The following is a 20,209-nucleotide window of genomic DNA, read 5'->3' on the forward strand; positions in this document are numbered from 1 at the left end:
ACAGTGCAATTAAGAAAAGCTACAGTAAGCCAGAGCACATTAGAACAGGCAAGGGAACTTATAGGATAGAAGAACTAAGGCTGAAAATGTTGTTACAGAGTCTCTTTAAAGCTGCAAATGGCAAATATTGTGGAAGGAAGGGGCTGCATGTAGTGTTGGCTCCAAATTCAAATCATGTTTGCAACCTCTTTGAACCCCCTCCCCTCCCCCAATCTGCCTGATTCAATTAAAATGGGCCATTCAGCTGATTAGTTTAGAGGTACTGCCCTTGACTGTGAAGCATGAAGTCATGAGTTTGATTCCCAGATCATAGGGAAAAATGGGCTGAACTTTACCCAATTAGGATTTGGCAGGGGCCTTCCACAATAAATAATTAATTTCAGTTGTTACCTCCTTTGTTAGATGCATGGCTATAAACATCATAATTTAAATAAAAAGCCACACCTACGTAATTATCATAATAGACATACCCTCCCTATTTCAATAACCCCATATATACATACATAGGGCGCTACACAATTATAGTGTCACCTGTATCAAATGTTATAAAAAGAGAAAAAAAGATAACCTTTTTTTAGCCAATCACATCAAATATAGCACGCTAATATGGCTTGTGTCTGAGAGAACATATAATGTCAGTGTGGTTCAGTAGGAATGCAAGGGACATTGCAGATTTAAAGAGGAACTCCAGTGAAAATAATGTAATAAAACAAGTGCTTCATTTTTACAATAATTATGTATAAATGATTTAGCCAGTGTTTGCCCGTTGTAAAAGCTTTCCTCCCCTGATTTACATTCTGACATTTACCACATGGTGACATTTTTACTGCTGGCAGGTGATGTCAGTGGAAGAAGATGCTGTTTTTTGCTTTTTTGGCCGTTGGACCCAGTTGTAAACAGCTGTTATTTCCCACAATGCAATGAAGTTCTCAGACAGGAAACTGTCAGGACCATGGTCCTGACATCACACTGTGGGAGGGTTTTCACCACAATATTAGCCATACAGACCTCCTGATGATCCGTTTGAGAAAAGGAAAAGATTTCTCATGGGAAAGGGGGTATCAGCTACTGATTGAGATGAAGTTCAATTCTTGGGCACGGCTCCCCTTTAAACAAAACCTGTAATGAAAAAAACCTCCCCTGGGGGTACTCAAATCGGGTGGGGGAAGCCTTCGGACCGCCTCGGTCCCCACGGCGGCGGCAATAAAGCTTCCTGAACAGCGGGGATGTAAATATTTACCTTCCCGGCTCCAGCGCAGGTGCAGTATCAGCTCTCCGCTTGATGCTAGGCGTAAATATCGCTGTCGGGGCGGTCTACTGCCAACCCGACGGAGAATGGCTATTTTCGCCTATCTCTGTGCGGAGAGCTGCAACAGTGCCCCCGCTGGAGCCAGGAGAGGTAAATAAACTTAGCGCTTATGAGTGCTTGTCAGGCTTGTCGAGGGAGGATTGCGGGAGACTTTGGGGAGCCAGCGCTGGATTGCCTGCAGCTACAGGGGTGGGGGAAGCCTCATTGGGACCCTGAGGCTTCCTCCTCCCGAGGTGAGTACCCCCCAGTGGAACTTTTTTGTTACAGGTTCCCTTTAAAGCAGGTGCAGAGACACACTTGTAGAAACACGTTACCTTTTATGCCTGGTTGCTATGGGCACAAAGAAAGGTTTGGACTTTCAGTTTTTCATCTGACATCATCCTTTGCCTCACTAGAATAGAGATACTTTGATAAGAGACGGTACACACTGAAAATTGCAATCGTAAAAGCTGCGCAGTTACAATTTTCACTACTTTCAGGTCCCTTTTACACATGGCCACTTTCTTTGCGTTGCGTCAGCCTTGCTGCACGCAGGGGAAATGCAACAGCAATGAAAGTCTATGGGGCCTAGTACACTAACTGCGTCGCTTTGTGCCAGAAGTGTCCAATTTACCGCCGACCCGCCGTAAAGTCAACAGCGCATTATCGTCTGACTTCTGCGGCAATCTAATGCATGTCAATGGGCAACGCAGAAACTTTAAATTCATTTGCAGCGGGGGTGCAACGTGCATGTGCGGAGCAATGCAAATACGAGGAGGAAGCCGGGAATCCCAGTGACTTCCTGTCCAGCAGGGAGTACTTCACTGGATAGTGGGCAGCACCGGGCTGCAATGGGCGTGCTAGGGGCGGCGCTATGCATATGACCCTATCAGCGCACTCTGCTGCAGGTTCATATCAATCTATTTTTAGTGCGGTGTGAAGGGGCGGAGCCTCAAATCGAAATGCTCTGGCCAAGGTGTTAAACCAGCCTGAACATGCACGTTCCAACACAACTGCAGGTGTGATTGTTGATGTTTGGAAGTGCTATTGCATTTTCAGACAGAGTGCAAAAAAACCTGAAAAGAATTTTAAATGGGAGATTGCAAAAAATAAGAATCACATATAGCACTAGGTTTGCTTTTTAATTCTCTTTTGCTCTCATTGATTCAACCCAACTGCAAACAGGAAAAATGTTGCAGGCAGAACTTTTGCAATTAGGTTAAAATCGCATCTTACTACTACTGTGCGACTGCAAAACGTATGTGCTTTGATTATTTAATCAAAGTGCATGAAGCGCGAACAGTTCTTTCTTAAGCTCGGTATACACTTTCAATTATGATTGGCTTATCGCTGATTAAATTTACCACCACCCATGCAGTACAGGTAGTCCCCGACTTACGAACGCCCGACTTACAAACGACCCACCGATACGAACGGCACGGATTCTCTGTTTCCATGGAAACAATTGGACTTGTAGTTTTTGAGAAAGTCGATTTTAAAGAAAATCTATAATGAAAAAACCTCCCCTAGGGGGTACTCACCTCGGGTGGGGGAAGCCTCCGGATCCTATTGAGGCTTCCCCCGTCCACCTCGGTCCCACGGTGGCGGCGAAAATCCTCCCGGAGTGGCGGTGATGTAAATATTTACCTTTTGGCTCCAGCGCAGGCGCAGTAGCCGCTCCTTCCCATGGAGATAGGCGGAAATAGCCGATCTCAGTCGGGCCACTCTACTGCGCAGGCGCAAGTCTCCTGTACCTGCGCAGTAGAGCGGACCCGACTGGGATCGGCTATCTTCGCCTATCTCCGTCAGAAGAGCCGCAACAGCGCCCCCGCTGGAGCCTGGATAGATAAATATTGCACAGCCCGACAATTGTCGCCTGTGCGTTCCGTGGGCTGCAGCGAGACCGCTGTGGGACACAGGAGGACTTGGGAAGCCTCGATAGGATCCGGAGGCTTCCCCCTCCTGAGGTGAGTACCCCCCAGGGGAACTTTTTTTCAGTACAGGTTTTCTTTAAAAAATTCAAAGAAAAAATGGCTTTTAAACTTGTATAAGCAGGAGGTGACACAGAGGGGGACACTGGAGGCACAGGGGGGCACAGAGGAGGTACAGGGGAGGGGACAGAGATGGCACAATGTTCCGTATGTAGCCAGTTGAAGTGTGAGGGCAGCACCGTCGGAAATTTTCTCACTGCCTACTTTTGAGGAGAGAAAAAGTGTGTCTTATGGTCTGAAAATCATTTTGCCAAAACTTGGCAAAATTTAGTCTCCTCTCTAGAAGCCTACTGACTGAGAACCTTTAATTGCTACCTGAAGCCATTTGGTATTTAAAATGAGTTTAACGGACAGCAATTGTTCTCTTTTCAGAGGAGAATGTTGTTCAGCTGTTATTAAACAGCGTGCATTCCTTCCCTGCATAATTGTAATTCATTTTGGAGAGACACACCGGGAGTTTCGGGAGAGGTGGAAGGAGAGGTACAGACACATGCCAACGTCTCACCACAGCACAAGAAAGGGTTCTGCTGCTTTGAAGTCAAATTTCAAGCACTGAATGATGTTGAAAACAAAAAGGAAAAAACAAAAACCAAATTAACAAAAGAAAAAGTAATAAAAAAGAAAATCAGGGAACTATGAGAGCAAAACAAAAAAACATTTTCACATTTTGTATTCATAAAAAAGACTTAAAGAGACACTGAAGCGAAAAAAATGATGATATTATGATTTGTATGTGTAGTACAGCTAAGAAATAAAACATTGCAAAGAAATGAACAGCGCAACTTAAAAACAGATGAATGCTTACCTGCAAAAAAGTGCAGACCCCACTCATGGGATACAAATACACAATGAGCACACATACAACCTGTCTACCACTTGGAGGATGTTAGTTTCCACTAACACCTTGCATGCAATTTGTTAGGTACTCATCCCTCCCACTGTCGAAGAAGTCTTTCCTCCATGGGAGGGGACCTAACACTAACTAAATACTACCTATGCATATGCATAGCCTGGGCGCGCTACCAGTAAAATTAAGAATTGCGCAGAAAAAGTGGGATCAGCGCATCACCAGGCCGCCTCTGAGATTAACATTAAGATCAGATACATCAATCTAATTGTTTCCAGTACAGGAAGAGTTAAGAAACTCCAGTTGTTATCTCTATGCAAAAAAGCCATTCATCTCTACGACTTTCAAAGTCGTGGAGAGGGCTGTTATCTGACTTTTATTATCTCAACTGTTCCTGGACTATTTACTTTTCCTCTGCTAGTGGAGACGTCATTACTTCACAGACTGCTCTGAAAGAGTCATTTTGAATGCTGAGTGTTGTGTAATCTGCACATATTATAGAATGATGCAATGTTAGAAAAAACACTATATACCTGAAAATAAAAATATGAGAATATTTTCTTTAGCATTTGAATGCTGAGTGTTGTGTAATCTGCACATATTATAGAATGATGCAATGTTAGAAAAAACACTATATACCTGAAAATAAAAATATGAGAATATTTTCTTTGCTGCTAATCTTCTAGTAATTATTCATAGTACACAACCAATTCACTATATCACATATTTTTTTTCGCTTCAGTGTCTGTTTAATAGGCCTGAATGTCTGGAAACATGACAAAACCTGGTTCAGGGCAGTTTCTAGGCTAAGTTGCACCCAGTGGGAGGGTGAAAAAATCGTGCCCCCTTCCCCCACCCCTGTGGTCTTGTGAACTCTTATGCTGGGAATACACGGCTAGATTCTGAGCCATTTAGATGGCTCGATAGATCATTTCTGACATATCCGATCTCTCGCCCGATCATTTTGCCGCTCGATTCCGCATTGAGGACAATGCAAAAAGATAAGAAAAAGGAGCGGAAGATAAGAGAATCGCCTGCGCAATCGTGCGGGGAATCGATCGAGCAGTAGAATCGAGCAGAAAAATCAAGCCGTGTATGCCCAGCATTACACTTTAGGGACGGTCACACAGCCACAGGTCACAAGTAGATCTGTCTACTTCACAGTGACCAGCCGCTCATCCAGGAGGAAGCAGGGACCAGGAGAACACCCAGGCGAAGAGAGCCCGGAAACCACAGTCCTCCATGGGCGCCAGGCACTCAGCCTGCAGTACCTCTACAGAACATCAGGTGGCATCACACGGTGGTGACGTGATGATGACTTAACGTCTGACGCAGGCAGCCCAGGAGGAGTCAAAGAAGGTGATCGTGCTGGTAATCTTCTTCCATTTAGCTGCACCGCGCGTCACCAACTCCCTAGCGGTTAAGTCCTTCTGCCTGCGCCCCCCTTGTACTACTTGCCGGTCTGTGCCCAGGACAGTCACCCTGCCATTCACTGAGTGCTTTTGAAAATAAATAAATCCCTGAGAATCCCCCCATGAAGACATGGACTAGTCTAAAACCTGTCGCTTCTGTCAGATTTCTACTACCTACTGTAAGTGACAGCAACATAGGAGAAAAGTAATTTATGGCTCATTTTACTCTGGAAAAAACGTACTTCTTATTTGTTTATGTTTGCACATATTTTATATTTTACAATTTTTCGCCATAGTGCCCCTTTTATATTTCACCACTTTGCATTCAGGAAAGAAATTCTCAGTATTACAAATTCCAGTTTAAAAATAAAAAAGCACTTCTGTAGAAAAAAAATACACATTTTGTTTGGGTATTTCTACCATTTATCACAAAACTTTAGATTATGTTACTGTCACAATTTATGGTGATGATATTTGATTCTGAAATAATGCTACATTATGAATTTTTCACTATGAACTGAGCAAATAAATGTATTTTTAATGGTAAAGATCAATCTTATTGGCTCAGGGAACATATAATCTACACTATTAAAGTAAACCTGTAACGAAAAAAAACCTCCCCTGAGGGGTACTCACCTTGGGTGGGGGAAGCCTCCGGAATTCTATTGAGGCTTCCCCGTCCTCCTCGGTCCCACAGCGGTGGCGATAAAGCTCCCCTAACAGCGGGGATGTAAATAGTCTCCTGTGCCTGCGCAGTGGAGTGGACCCGACAGAGATCGGCTATTTTCGCCTATCTCCGTGCAGAGAGCCACAACAGCGCCCCCACTGGACTCAGGAAAGGTAAATAAATCAGCGCTTGTCTGGCTTGTCGAGGGAGGATTCCGGGACACTTCGGGGGAGCCAGCGCTGGACTGCCTGCAGCTACAGGAGTAGGGGAAGCCTCATTGGGACTCTGAGGCTTCCCCCTCCCGAGGCGAGTACCCCCAGGGGAACTTTTGTTTGTTACAGGTTCTCTTTAAATAAATAGAATGTGCTGGTGTAGTAGGGACCAGAGATCTACAGCCTGCAGCCAGACCACAATTAATGATGAGCACAAATTTCGCATTATCGTATTTTCGAAACGTCATTCGCAATTACGAGGAAAAATCATAATGTGAAATTTTTGGGAAAAATCGTAATGTAATTTGTAAACATGATCAGGAACCTTAATTTTGTGTAATTTTCGTGTAATTTCTTGTTGACTTTTGCAGTTTATAGCAAAGCCCCCAAGCATGCTATCGTCAAATTTCTATGTATATTAAGGAAGATAGTGGGAACAAGCAAAAAATAATATTTTTTCAAAAAGGCCTTGTAGTTTTTGAGAAAATCGATTTTTAAAAATTCAAAGGGAAAATGGTTTTTAAACTAATTTTTCTGAGTTTTAAGACCATTTTTTCTGTGCATTTTTAAAATCAATTTTCTCAAAGACTACAAGGTCTTTTTGAAAAATTCCGAATCGTAATTATATAAGGCCGTAATTGTGAAATTATAAGCGTAAAAATGTAATTGTTAAAATTTCAGGTAATCGTAATTCGCAAACCACGATCATCACTGGTACTCACAATGGCTTATAAGACACACACACAAAACAAATATAGCAAATGGCCTTTATTTTGAAGTTTTTGCGACGTTTGTGGAATACTGGAATGGTGTATCCAGTGGGTTTGCCCGGGTGGATGTATAATTCATTATTTGGACGATTTTTTGATGATTGCCCCTGTGGATTCGCATGTGTGTCAGAAGCTCTTAGATTTTTTTTCGGCTATGATGGATGATTTCGGAGTTCCCCTTGCTCTGGAAAGGACCTTGGAGACATGCACTTCCATGACCTCTTTAGGAATAGAGATTGACGCTGTTTTGATGTTGGTTCAGCTGCCTGAAGAAAAATTGGTAAGCTGGGGCAAAGCTATTGATTATGTCTTAAGCAAACTTGAAGTCAGAGTGAAAGGAATTCAGTGGTTGTACGGCCTCCTGGCCTTTGTAATACGGGTTATGCCCATGGGGAGGTTTTTCTCTAGGAATCTGGCGTTGTCAAATTCAGGTATTAAAAATCCATATTGATATGTTTGTGTCTCTGGGGAGGTCTGGGAGAATTTATATGAAAGCAATTTTTGGCAACATATATTGGGAGGACATATTGACGGGGGATTTTCAACCAGGTTCTGCTCTGCAGCAGGAGAGTAGAGTTAGTTAGTGGAAGGAGCAGACAACTTAGAGAGTTTAGCTTTTCAAATTCCCCCTCATCTGTGACTAATCACAAGTGTAAATTGATCTCTTAGCTGTGTCAGCTGGCTGCCATGACAGAGAGCTAACTGGTAAACACAGGATGTTAACAATATGTCTGCTTCCATGAAAGCAGGACGTAGACACACTGCAGATGTATTGCAGAATTTGTATCAGCTGCAACAAAGAAATATTTTTCTTTAACGTGTTCCCGAGCCGAAGCTTAAATACAAAATTAGATACTTACCTAAACAGAGGATCCTATTAAGGCTTCCATCGGTGTTCTGTTGTCCCTGAGCCCCCCAAAAGACTGGTAACAAGGCATTGATGGTAACCATGCGGGGCCACGCAACTCCTCTTCTTGCAGCGTGGCCACGCAGTAGCCGCGTGAGCCTGCCTGCGCATACGCAGTAAGCTGGAGCCATAATCTACTGTCCAGGCATGCTGCAAGAAGAAAAGCTGTGCAGCCCCGATGTAGAGAGGGGACATCGGATCACCGAGGGAAGCCTCAATAGGATCTCGAGGCTTCCCTCTCTTCAAGTGAGTATCTTATTTTCATCCCGAGCTTCAGGTTGGGATTGCTTTAATAATTTACTGCACTTAGTGCAGTACATCTACGCCCTGGGAAACTTCATCTGAAGTCCCAGGGACGTAGATACTTGTCTTCTGCTGCGGGTGTTAGAGGGGAGATGAATGAATAGGAACACAGTTCATTGATGGGATGACCCTGTGCCAATGATCGCTGGCATCAATGAGATGTCTGTGTCATTGTTTCTTCTGCAGTAACACGTCCACGCATTACTTCCTATTCATGTACTTATATATCTTGTGGCCACTGGTCAAATAGCAAAATTACACCTAAATACATCTATTTTAATAAAAATACCCACACTTACATTTAAAATTAAATCCTCCCCTCTCACACTCTCCCATAGAACTCAAATACATTTTTTTTTGTATACATTTTTAAAAAAAATCGAAATAAAAAAAAAAACATAAAAACTATAATGCCCCAAATTTTTGCTCCAGTTTTTTGTTATTATTCCCATTAAAATGCATTTAGAATAAAATAATTCTTAGCATAATGTACCTCCCAAAGAAAGGCTAATTTCGTTGTGATTAGTAGTGATTAAGTTATTGGTGATGGTGAAAGAAAGGGAGGAGCGCTGGCAGATGAAAATTGCTCTGGTCCTAAAGGGGAAAAACCCCTTAGTGGTAAAGTGTTTAAAGGTTATTATGCTGTTGCTTATCTTTTAGAGCTGAGAAGAAGTTCAGAGTTTAGGTCCGCTTTAAGGACGAGCCTGACTTGTCCTTAAAAGAATAGCTGGAAACGGTAAGGACCAGTCAGGGTTGTCCAGTAATGACCATTACTCACCCGTGGCGTCCCTTGCATGCGGGATCCCTCACGGCTTCCCTGTGCACATATCCCTGTCTTGTTTTGTGGTGATCCCTTGCAGTGATCTCCTCTTCTTCTTCCTTAATCGCTTCCTGTCCCTCAGCGATCACGTCCTTAGGCGTATCCCTCAAATGGCGCTGTGTGCTAGTGATGAGTGAGTGTAATTACCTAATTACCATTACGCCAAATTTCACGTAATTCGCAAAATTACAATTATGGCCGCAATCAAAATTTGGCGTATTTCACGAAATGACGAGAAGTTTTGAGTTTATGGGAAATTTCGTAATTACGATTGTTTTTTGTAATTATGATCTTTTATGTAACACAAACAAATCAGAATTTTGTGTTTAACAGGGAAATTCTTCCGTTCTCAAAATTGTGTTTCAGTCCAGAGCCCCCTGATACATTTAAAGCGACAGCACGTGCAGGGACTTTTATATTATGTTAGGAAGAGGCGCCGTGACCTGGGCTTCCCACTCCGACTCTCCATCATCACCTGCATCCGGGATTCACTCTGCCTGCCACCGCCGACCCCTCGCTTCAGCTTCCGAGGGCCTCTGCATCACTGCGCCTGGCTCCCACGTGGCTTCCTCGGCCCGCTCAGCTCCTGCACATCCGCAGCGCTCCTCCGGAACCACTCTACCTTCCACCGCTGTCTCCTCCGGGGCCCTCGCTACAGCAGTCCTCCAGCCGCTCAGTTTCCTTCTGCCGCAGGAGGACCTCTGCATCCCTGCGCCTGGCTCCTCCGGCCCGGTCAGCTCTCTGCGGCCACCGCGGACTCGTCCAGGGCCCTCGCTCCAGCAGCCCTCCAGCCGCTCAGATTCCTTCTTGCCGCTTGGGGGTCTCTGCGTTTGGGGTCCACGTGGTCCCTCCGGTCCCCAACAACTCCTCCAGCCTGCTGTGGGCTCTGCTCCATCTCCTCAGCCGGCTCATCTGGGACGGGATCCCTGTGCAGCTCCGACCCTCTCTGCGACCAGCCCAGTGCGGCTCCATCCATCCACTATACTGCTCAGTCGCTGCCTCCTGGAATGCAAGGTCAGCCACCTGGCATCTCTTGGCCTGCTCCACATCAGCTTGCTGAACCCCGACCCCCGAACAACGCCACACGGTGAGCATCATAACTTTATATACCTCCTACTTGTGCCAGCTCACTCATGCTGCTATGGACACGTGCTTATGGCTGCTTTATCCTGCTTACTGCCTGTGCCACTCATTGATTGATTTGCTTCTCTGCTATGGACTGTGCTGTGTATGGACTGTGTGCTATCCTGCTCTGCTCAGTGACTGCTGCTCATCGACTGTGCTGCTCACCGCTTGCTCTTGCTCTGCTCAGCGACGGCGCTGCTCAGGGAGTGTCCAGCTCTGCTCAGGGACTGTGCTGCATACGAGCTGCGTACGGTCTGGGCGCTGCGCGACCGTTGTCATACCCCTTGCTGATCACTCCCTGCTCCTCTCCTCTGCTTAGGGACTGTGCTGCTCAGAGACTGTTCTGCACTGTGCAGGGACGGGGCTGCCTACGTACCGCGCACGGTCTGGGCGCTGCGCGTCTGTCCATACCCCTTGTTGACCACTCCACTCCATGGCAACCCAGTACTCTGTCCCCTTGTCCAGGGAGGCGTTACTGGAATGGGAACTCACATCCCAGCGCGACCCATCAACAGGACCTCCACTGTGGGACCTAGTCTGTGCCCATTTTGAACAGCTGACTGGCAGTGTCAACGCCCTTCCAAGGAAAATTCGACACAGGGGGAGAAGAGGGGGAGCACGGGTGAGACTCAAAAGGAAAGGTCTTCGATCTCCTATCCCGGCCATCCTCCTGGCAAACGTATGCTCCCTTCCAAACAAAGTGGATGAACTACTCCTACTGCTCGACAGCAAACCCTCCATCGCCAAAAACACTCCAGTCCTCTGCTTCACTGAAACCTGGTTGAACGACAATGTACCGGACAACTCACTCCACGTGCCGGACTATGACCTCTTCCGTGCGGACCGCGATCAGTCCCTTTCAGGGAAAAAGAGGGGAGGCGGCATATGCTTCTACATAAATTCCGCTTGGTGCACTAGCACAGTAACTCTGAGCAAGATCTGCACACCAGACGTGGAGCTCCTAGCCATAAACTGCAGGCCACAGTATGCACCCAGGGAATTCTCCTCATTTGCCCTCTTCGGAGTCTACATCCCCCCAGATGCAAACACCGCCAGTGCCCTTCAAACACTCAGCGACACCATCTCCCAGTGGGAAACTGCACTCCCGGAAGCCCTCTTCATTGTCCTGGGAGACTTTAATAACGCAAATCTGCGACAGGAGCTGCCCCGGTATAAGCAGCACATCACGTGCCCCACCAGGAATCTCAACACGCTAGACCATTGCTACACTGTCCTAAAGAACGCTTACAAAGCTGCTCAGGGCGCTGCCCTAGGGAACTCTGACCACAACCTTATCCACCTGATCCCTTCCTACAGAAGGCTCCTCGAGTCCTCGAAGCCTACCACCAGGACTGTCAGAAAATGGTCGGAGGAGGCAAAACTTGAGCTACAGGCATGTTTCGACTGTACCGACTGGTCGGCCCTGGAGGCACCAACCCTGGAGGAGTGGACAGATAATGTCACCTCCTATATCAGCTTCTGCGAGGAATCGTGCATCCCAACCAAATCCTTCAAGGTCTTCCCAAACAACAAGCCTTGGTTCAACAGTAAACTACGCCGCCTGCGGAAACTCAAGGAGGAGGCGCACAAGTCCGGCACCCCAGAAGAGTTCAGGGCAGCGAGGAACTCCCTAAACCGAGAACTAAGGGCTTCAAAAAGGGCCTACTCCGACAAACTGGGTCTTAGTCTCCAGTCCAACAACCCACGGGAGGTGTGGAAAGGCTTTAGGGCAGTGACGAATTTCAAAGCACCTGCACATCACGCGACCGCCAGCATCCAACTGGCGGCGGAGCTCAACGAGTTCTACTGCAGATTCGAGCACCAACTCGGGCAGCACAGCTCCCCCACACCTATACCAAAGGAGGCTCCATCTGTCCCAATCCCACCGTTGGGCCACGATCCCCCCGCACCAGTCGTCATTCAGGAAGCGGACGTACTGAGGCTGCTTCGAAGGACAAATCCCAGGAAGGCCTCTGGTCCAGACGGGGTGTCATCGGCCTGTCTGAGATCTTGTGCAGACCAACTAGCCCCCGCCCTGACACCCATCTTCAACAGGTCCCTAGCAGAAGGAAAGGTACCATCCTGCCTCAAAAGATCTTTGATTATCCCAGTTCCTAAAAAGCCAGGGAATACAGATCTCAACAACTTCAGGCCTGTAGCCCTTACACCTGTCATTGCGAAGATCCTCGAACGCGTCGTTCTCACCCTCCTGAAGCGCTCCACCGACACCCTCCTTGACCCACACCAATTTGCGTATGGGGCAAACAGATCTGTGGAGGATGCCATAAATGTCAGTTTGGCTTACATCACAGAGCACCTCGACAAACCGGACTCTTACGCCAGGATCCTGTTCCTGGATTTTAGCTCTGCTTTCAATACCATCTGCCCGGTCATCCTGCTCGACAATCTCAGGCAGCTAGGAGTAGATCCCATTCTGCGTGCATGGGTCAGGGACTTCCTCTCCAACAGAACACAGTGCGTTAAGCTTGGCAACTGCTTCTCCCACGTAAGAACCACCAATGTAGGCGCTCCGCAAGGGTGCGTGCTGTCTCCTCTACTCTTTTCTTTGTATACGAACAACTGCACCACATCTGCGGACTCTGTGAAGGTCATTAAATTTGCAGACGACACAACGATCATAGGCCTTATTGACAACAAAGGGGAGCACACCTACCGAAGCGAGATCGAGAGGATTAGCAGCTGGTGCAAGGAGAACAAGCTCGTTCTCAATGCAACAAAAACTGTGGAGCTCACTATAGACTTCAGGAAGCACCCCCCTGTGCTTTCCCCTGTCCTCATTGATGATACTGCGGTTTCCAGTGTGTCCGATGTACGATTCCTTGGCACAACCATAACCAAGAACCTTAGGTGGGAGCAAAACACTTCCAAGATACAGAAGAAGGCCCAGCAGAGGCTATTCTTCTTGCGTCAACTAAAGAGATTCGGCATGCCGCGCAAACTGTTGACCAGCTTCTATACCGCTACCACGGAATCCATACTCTGTTCCTCTGTCATAGTATGGTACACAGGAGCATCCGCCAAGGACAAGCACAAACTTCAAAGGGTAATTGACACTGCGGAGAAAATCATAGGATCACCCTTGCCTCCACTAGACCTACTCCACATGGCGAGACTCGGGTCGAGGGCTTCCAAGATCTCTGGCGACCCCTCCCACCCGGGGAATCGCCATTTCGAGCTCATGCCAACAGGCCGACGTTACAGGACCATCTACGCCAGAACCACCAGGCGCAGGAACACATTCTTCCCTCAAGCTGTTCTCCACCTGAACTCTATCACCTAGCCAGCACCCCGATCTCTGAACTCTCTTCACTCTGGGCAGTACTGGCCCACACCCTAGCTGCTAGTGCTCCCATGAGTGTGCCAGAGCTCCCATGAATGTTCACCAGTATCTGCATGCTGCTATACCTGTCTCATTGTAATTACTGTTCTTGTTCTGTCTGTCATGTAAAGCTGCCATGTGTACCACAACCAATTCCGGGTACGACAACTGCCGTACTTGGCGAATAAACTTGATTCTGATTCTGATTCTGATTATCAGATATTGCAAGGCCCAAAACCAAGTGTCTCAGCATGCATGACCGCTAAGCGCACCTTGACAAAGAGTACCTGTCTTAGAAGTGGCTGCAGGTAGAGCCTCCTGATACATTTAGGCTGCTTACACACCAAGATGTTACAGGCGCACATTAGTGCGCCTGTAACGCTCCCCCAACGCACAGCAATGTAACACAAGTGGGCTGTTCACACAGCCCACGTTGCATTACATGTAACGCTGTACGTTGCCCGGAAAGTGCAGCATGCTACGGCGTTAGAGCTGCTATAGCCGCATTAGACTGTTTGCACATGCTCAGTGGGGGGCGGAGAGGAGGCGGGGAGAGCCAGCTACAGTAGCCGCGCACATGGCTACTTAATATTCACTGCACTGGCGGGCGCTGATTGGCCGGCGGGACCACGTGATGCGGAGTGTCTCGCTCCGCATCACGTGGTCCCGCTGGCCAATCAGCGCCACTCTGGGAGACATTATAGGACTCGAGCCGCCTAACGCGGCTCACTCTACCGTCGGCTCTTGCAGCACCATTCGTTGTGTTACGTGCACGTTATGCAACCTTAACGTGGCACCTAATGCAACGTCTTGGTGTGCAAGAAGCCTTAAAGTGACAGCACATGTAGGGACCTTTGCATTATCAGATGTTGCAAGGCCCAAAACCAAGTGTCTCAACATGACTACTAAGTGCACCATAGCAAAGAGCACCTGTCTTAGAAGTGGCTGCAGATAGAACCTCCTGATACATTTAAAGTGACAGCGCATTCAGGGGCCTTTACATTATCAGTAATTGCAATCAGTAATTGCAATCAATGAGTGACTTTCCTGACTTTAGTCATTACCTAAATGTGCATAATTACTATTAGAAATGAAATTACGTCCGTTTTCGTAATTAAAATAATGTTGTTTTTATAGAAAACACAAAATTACAAAATTTTGCGCTAAATGCGAATTTGTGCCAAAACGCAAAAGTACGAAACCGAAATTTCACTTACAGAATTTTGAATTACAATTTTTATTGCAATTACAAAATTAGGAATAAGTTTCATAGTGGCAAAATTTTAATCCATAATTAAGGAAACGCGAAATTACGAAAATTTTGCCTCAACACTACTATGTGTGCTCCCTGGTATCGGGTGCAGGCAGTGTCATCCCATCAGGCGGCAAATTCAAATGTTTTGCATTGGATTTAAAACAGACATCTATTGGATCCAATATAAAATATTGGAAGTGTAAAAAAAAAAAAAAAAAAAGCTATGGGTAGCACTACTGCCAAGAGAAAAACATAAAAAAAATTACGGTAATAAAAATTGTAAAGAAATAATAAAAAAGGGCTTTTTTTAAATTTGTACCCAATTTGGTACAGAAATCGCAGGGAAAATAAATGCTGGGGAGGTTAATGCTGAAGAAAGCAGCTGTTGTGTGCCATTGCCACTCGTCTGATATTACGTCTTATCCCGGCAGGTTCCGCAGCATCCTGCAGCCGTCTCTGTGTGCTTATCAGCGCTGATATGACAGTGTGTGGACCGTTCTGTACAATCCTGCAGCCGGGCAGAGGAAGCAGTGGGCTGTGCACACATTGTTCCTCACTGAAAGAAGAAACAGAGAGATAATATTGACTATAAACTTACCTATAACAGTGCCTTATGAGTCTTTTGTAATTTAATGCTATTACCATGGCAATGTAACTGAGACTGCAAAAGTAAAATGTTAGTGTGCTCATACTTAACCACTTCCCAACCACAGGTTTTTTCCCCCCTTAAAAACAAGAGCGATCTACACATCACGCTCCTCCCATTCATTCGCCAATAACTTATCACATCAACATTATCTATATATTGTTTTATTCACTACAAATGAGGCTTTCTTTGAGCCATACTTTTTGCTAAGAAATATTTTTTTTTATACGCATTTTAAAGGGAATAAAAAGAAAAAAAATATGAAGTTAAGTTTTCAGCTATTATAGTTTTAAAATAAAATGTGCTACAACAGTTAAAACCCACACGTTTTGTTTGCCCATTTGTTCCGGTTATTACAAAATTTAAATTGTGTTCCTAGTACAATGTATGGCAATAATACTTTATTTGGAAATAATTTTTTGCATTTAGTGGTTTTTATACTATTACAAGCCTTTGTTTTTTGTTTTGTTTTTTTTGTAAATAAACAGTAATATACCCTCATGACATACATATTAAAAATTCCCTGAGGTAACTTTTTATGTATTTTTTTTTATTATGTAATTTATTATGTAATTTATTTATTTATTTACAAGTGTTTTATTTTTGGTAACTATAGAGTAGGGGAGAAAGGGGTTAAAAATATATATTTTTTAAATGTATTTTTCTTTATAATAGTGTCTGTTTTTGCATTTTTTACTTTCTTGCCAAAAGATGGCGCTACACTTAATTTCCGAGTACTGTAAACAGTACACAGAATCACTGTTTACTTTCACTTCTGTGAATGAAAGCCTGCATCCCACTGACTCTAATTGTTCACAGGCACTGTGATCTGGTATGGGAACAAGCTGTTCCCTTTCACTGATCACTACTGATCTAGTGCAGTGATTGGCCCAATGATGGTGCCATGGTCCCGCCAGCAAGACCATCGATTGGCACCAGTTAGCAAAAGGAATAGTGGGTGGCTGTGATTGACCGGTCTTGTGCCAGCACCCCTGCCTGATTGATCGCGGCATGGTGCCACCAGTCGAGTGAGGGTGGGGATGTTTGGATGAGGAGGGTCGTGTGTGTGCTAGGAAGGCAGGCGGGAGAGCGGAGAGGAAACAGGTGCCAGGTGGCCCAAACTGTTTTCCCAATCACTGTACACTGGATTTTTGCTGCCGGAATCCCATGATTCAGGTGGCTTTGTGGTAGGTCCGCCCCTGGCTGCACAGTAGCACGGAGCCACTTGTGGAGGAGCAGCCTCAGCTTACTGCGCAGGCGCAGCCGTACTCGTGCAGGCGCAATATGGCTACTCATAACGGGGAGCACATCTATGAGAACATATCCAACAAGCTCTTGTCAGTTGCGTTCAGATGGTTCAAGTGAAGCATTGTCAAGGACAAAGAAGACATTGGGGAGCCTCTGGACTATCTACCCTTACTTACCTAGGTGGCACAGGGGGACTGAAAGTGACACAACAAGGAGACAGAAGGAGGCACAGCGGGACACACGGGGGCAGAGGTGGCACAAGGGGACAGAAGGAGGTACAAACACCCATGGGGGTGTGACTTCATTTGGAGGTAGGGCTTAAGCCAGGGTGTGTGGCTTAATTAGAGACATGGTGCCCCCAAGACCATAGGCACTCCAGGCAGTGGCCTGTAATGCCTATGCCTAGAAACGCCCCTGCTTGCGCATCCCGCACAGCACAGCATTGCTGCTATGACAGCACCCAGCTTGGGCACCGTGCTGGCCAAGTTACCTGATTCCCCGAATCGTGTGCTCCTGCCGCCCTGAAGTCTGTCGCAGAAAACCACTAAAAATTAGTTTTATGGGGCGCCACCTGGCGTCCAAATTTCCCCTTTGACTTGCCAACATTTTCAATGAAAGTCATCGGCGGCGCCCCTTCAGTCCAGGAGCTGCATTTGTCTGATACTGTAATTTTCACTACTGTCCGTCTTCAAACAACCATTAACATACTTTTATGGAAATGATTAAAGGATACCTGAAGTGACATGTGACATAATGAGATAGACATGTGTATGTACAGTGCCAAGCACACAAATAACTATGCTGTGTTCCTTTTTTAATTTCTCTGCCTGAAAGAGTTAAATATCAGGTATGTAAGTGGCCGTCTCAGTCCTGACTCAGACAGGAAGTGACTACAGTGTGACCCTCACTGATAAGAAATTCCAACTATAAAACACTTTCCTAGCAGAAAAGGGCTTCTGAGAGCAGCCAAGAGATAAAAAGGTTGAATAGTTCATACATTTTAGCTCTGGCATACTTCAATGAATGTGTCATTGAGCAAAAACGATAAAACTTAAAAAGTAGATTTAAACATAAAATAAAACTGTGGAATATCTTAAAAAGTCATTTTTAGTAGAAGGAAGATAGATACAATCATTTATTTCATTAGTTTATTTTCGCTTCAGGTGTCCTTTAAAGTTCCAGTTCAGGTTCCGTTGTGACGACGATTCTAAGAAGTGGGGTTCTGAAAGATATAAAATGTAGCAGAAGGACTGTATTCAGCCAGTTGTGTTTCCACGCCGCCGCTGGCTCTGCTCTCCGGCTTCTGCCGCCCTCACACGCCTTGTTGACTCGGTTTGATCCGGACAGACAATGATGACATGACCTCATCACTCGCAGACAGATGCTGCTGTGTCTCCGGTCACCTTTTATGGGTGAAAACGCAGCAGAAAGAAGCCGCCTCTTCACTTTCCGATCACCTTTCCACTCTCTTTCCAGCTGAGAGGACAGGATTATTACAGTGAATTATGACCGGTCGGAGCGGCCGCTGCGGCCTCTGCCAGGTGATCCTCTCTTTTCCTTTCATCGTGGCCATAAAAAAAGTAAAACAAGGATTAAATCCTGCGCAGCTGATCTTTTACAAGGGCAGAGTGTGGAAGGCCAGATTTATGGAAAGGCAACAAAGGCAGTGGCTTAGGGGGAAGCTACACATGTGGCAACGAAGCACAGAAACATGAAGATTTTGCGCACCGGAGGCTATACGTTGAATGGGAGGAAAAGAGGGAAAGTGGAGGGCAGCAGAATAGGATGGGTTTGGAGTGCCGCATCTCCAGCAACCTCTGCTGCTCCAGCTCCCCTGATCCACAGTTTTCCCAGGGATGCGCTACCATCTGGACACCAATTTGAACTGAGTTAGCTCAACACTGGTGCTAGCGGGGAGCCATATGTCCTGGAAAACCTGACACCAATTTATCTCTTGGCCTTAGGACCAGTTTTTTTTCCCCAAATGGCCCTGCTTTGGGGTGGATCAACCACCTCGAGTCGCTAGTACCTAAAAAATTATAGATTTTGCTTAAAAAGGAACTTCAGCCTAAACAAACATACTGTCATTAAGTTACATTAGTTATGTTAATTAAAATAAAAAGGTAATATAATCTCTTACCCACCCTGTTTTAAAAGAAAAGGTAAATGTTTGATTTCATGAGGGCAGCCATCTTTTTGGTTGAAAGGAGGTGACAGGGAGCATGAGACACAGTTCCAACTGTCCTGTATGCTAATCACCCCTCCCAGTTGCTAGGCAACGTGAATAACAACATACGAAATCCCATCATGCTTTGCACAGCATCAGGGAAAAAAAGCCCGGGCTGTTTTCTTTGCTGGGTGGAGCTTAGCTAAAAATGTAGCTAAAAATGATGCTTTGGTAAGAAAAACAAAGTTCTGATGCTGTGAAACTGTTAAAGAAACACCAAGCCTTTTCAGTGCTGCTGAGTAGATTTTTAGTCCTGAAGTTCACTTTATTGCTTTATCTGGCACTGTACCCAAAGTGAAAAAACTTTCAAGCTTATTCAGGCTTATGGGGGCTTTCTTTGCGACAGATCTAAACAAAAAAAACACATTAAATACTCAGTCAGAAAAAAAAAAAAAATAAATATAATTTTATATATATATATATATATATATATATATATATATATATATATATATATACATACACACGCACTGGTTCTGGAGCTGCTACGATTACGTGAAATGACGCATAATTTTTCACAATTACGCATGCAAGTAATTACAAATTCGTAATTCAATTGACTTTGTATAATTATTCGGAATTAGGCATGAATTTACGCGCAATTTACAGGTTACATAGTTACATAGTTACATAGTTACTTTGGTTGAAAAAAGACATACGTCCATCGAGTTCAACCAGTACAAAGTACAACTCCAGCCTGCTCCCTCACATATCCCTGTTGATCCAGAGGAAGGCGAAAAAACCCTTACAAGGTAAAAATTCCTTCCCGACTCCAGATGGCAATCAGATAAAATCCCTGGATCAACATCATTGGCATTACCTAGTAATTGTAGCCATGGATGTCATTCAACGCAAGGAAAGCATCTAAGCCCCCTTTAAATGCAGGTATAGAGTTTGCCATAACGACTTCCTGTGGCAATGCATTCCACATCTTAATCACTCTTACTGTAAAGAACCCTTTCCTAAATAAATGGCTAAAACGTTTTTCCTCCATGCGCAGATCATGTCCTCTAGTCCTTTGAGAAGGCCTAGGGACAAAAAGCTCATCCGCTAAGCTATTATATTGCCCTCTGATGTATTTATACATGTTAATTAGATCTCCTCTAAGGCGTCTTTTCTCTAGACTAAATAAACCCAGTTTATCTAACCTT

At 45.4% G+C, this 20,209-nt stretch overlaps 1 protein-coding gene across 2 annotated transcripts in view; it reads left to right on the forward strand.

The window, feature by feature from the left end:
- The window catches only part of MYL3 (myosin light chain 3), a 225,625-nt gene that overhangs the window by 8,501 nt on the left and 196,915 nt on the right, over nucleotides 1-20,209 (forward strand). Inside the window, exon 1 of one of the 2 annotated variants that reach the window (XM_068235187.1) lies at nucleotides 18,322-18,372. The exons of the other annotated variant lie outside the window; for it this stretch is intronic. Coding sequence (XP_068091288.1) covers nucleotides 18,337-18,372 — 36 coding nt within the window. The 5' untranslated portion in view covers nucleotides 18,322-18,336. Of the gene's footprint in view, nucleotides 1-18,321; nucleotides 18,373-20,209 lie in introns of those variants that run through there. 2 annotated transcript variants of the gene reach the window in all.

The sequence above is a fragment of the Hyperolius riggenbachi genome, chromosome 5 (assembly GCF_040937935.1).
Source record: "Hyperolius riggenbachi isolate aHypRig1 chromosome 5, aHypRig1.pri, whole genome shotgun sequence".
Lineage (NCBI taxonomy): Eukaryota > Metazoa > Chordata > Amphibia > Anura > Hyperoliidae > Hyperolius > Hyperolius riggenbachi.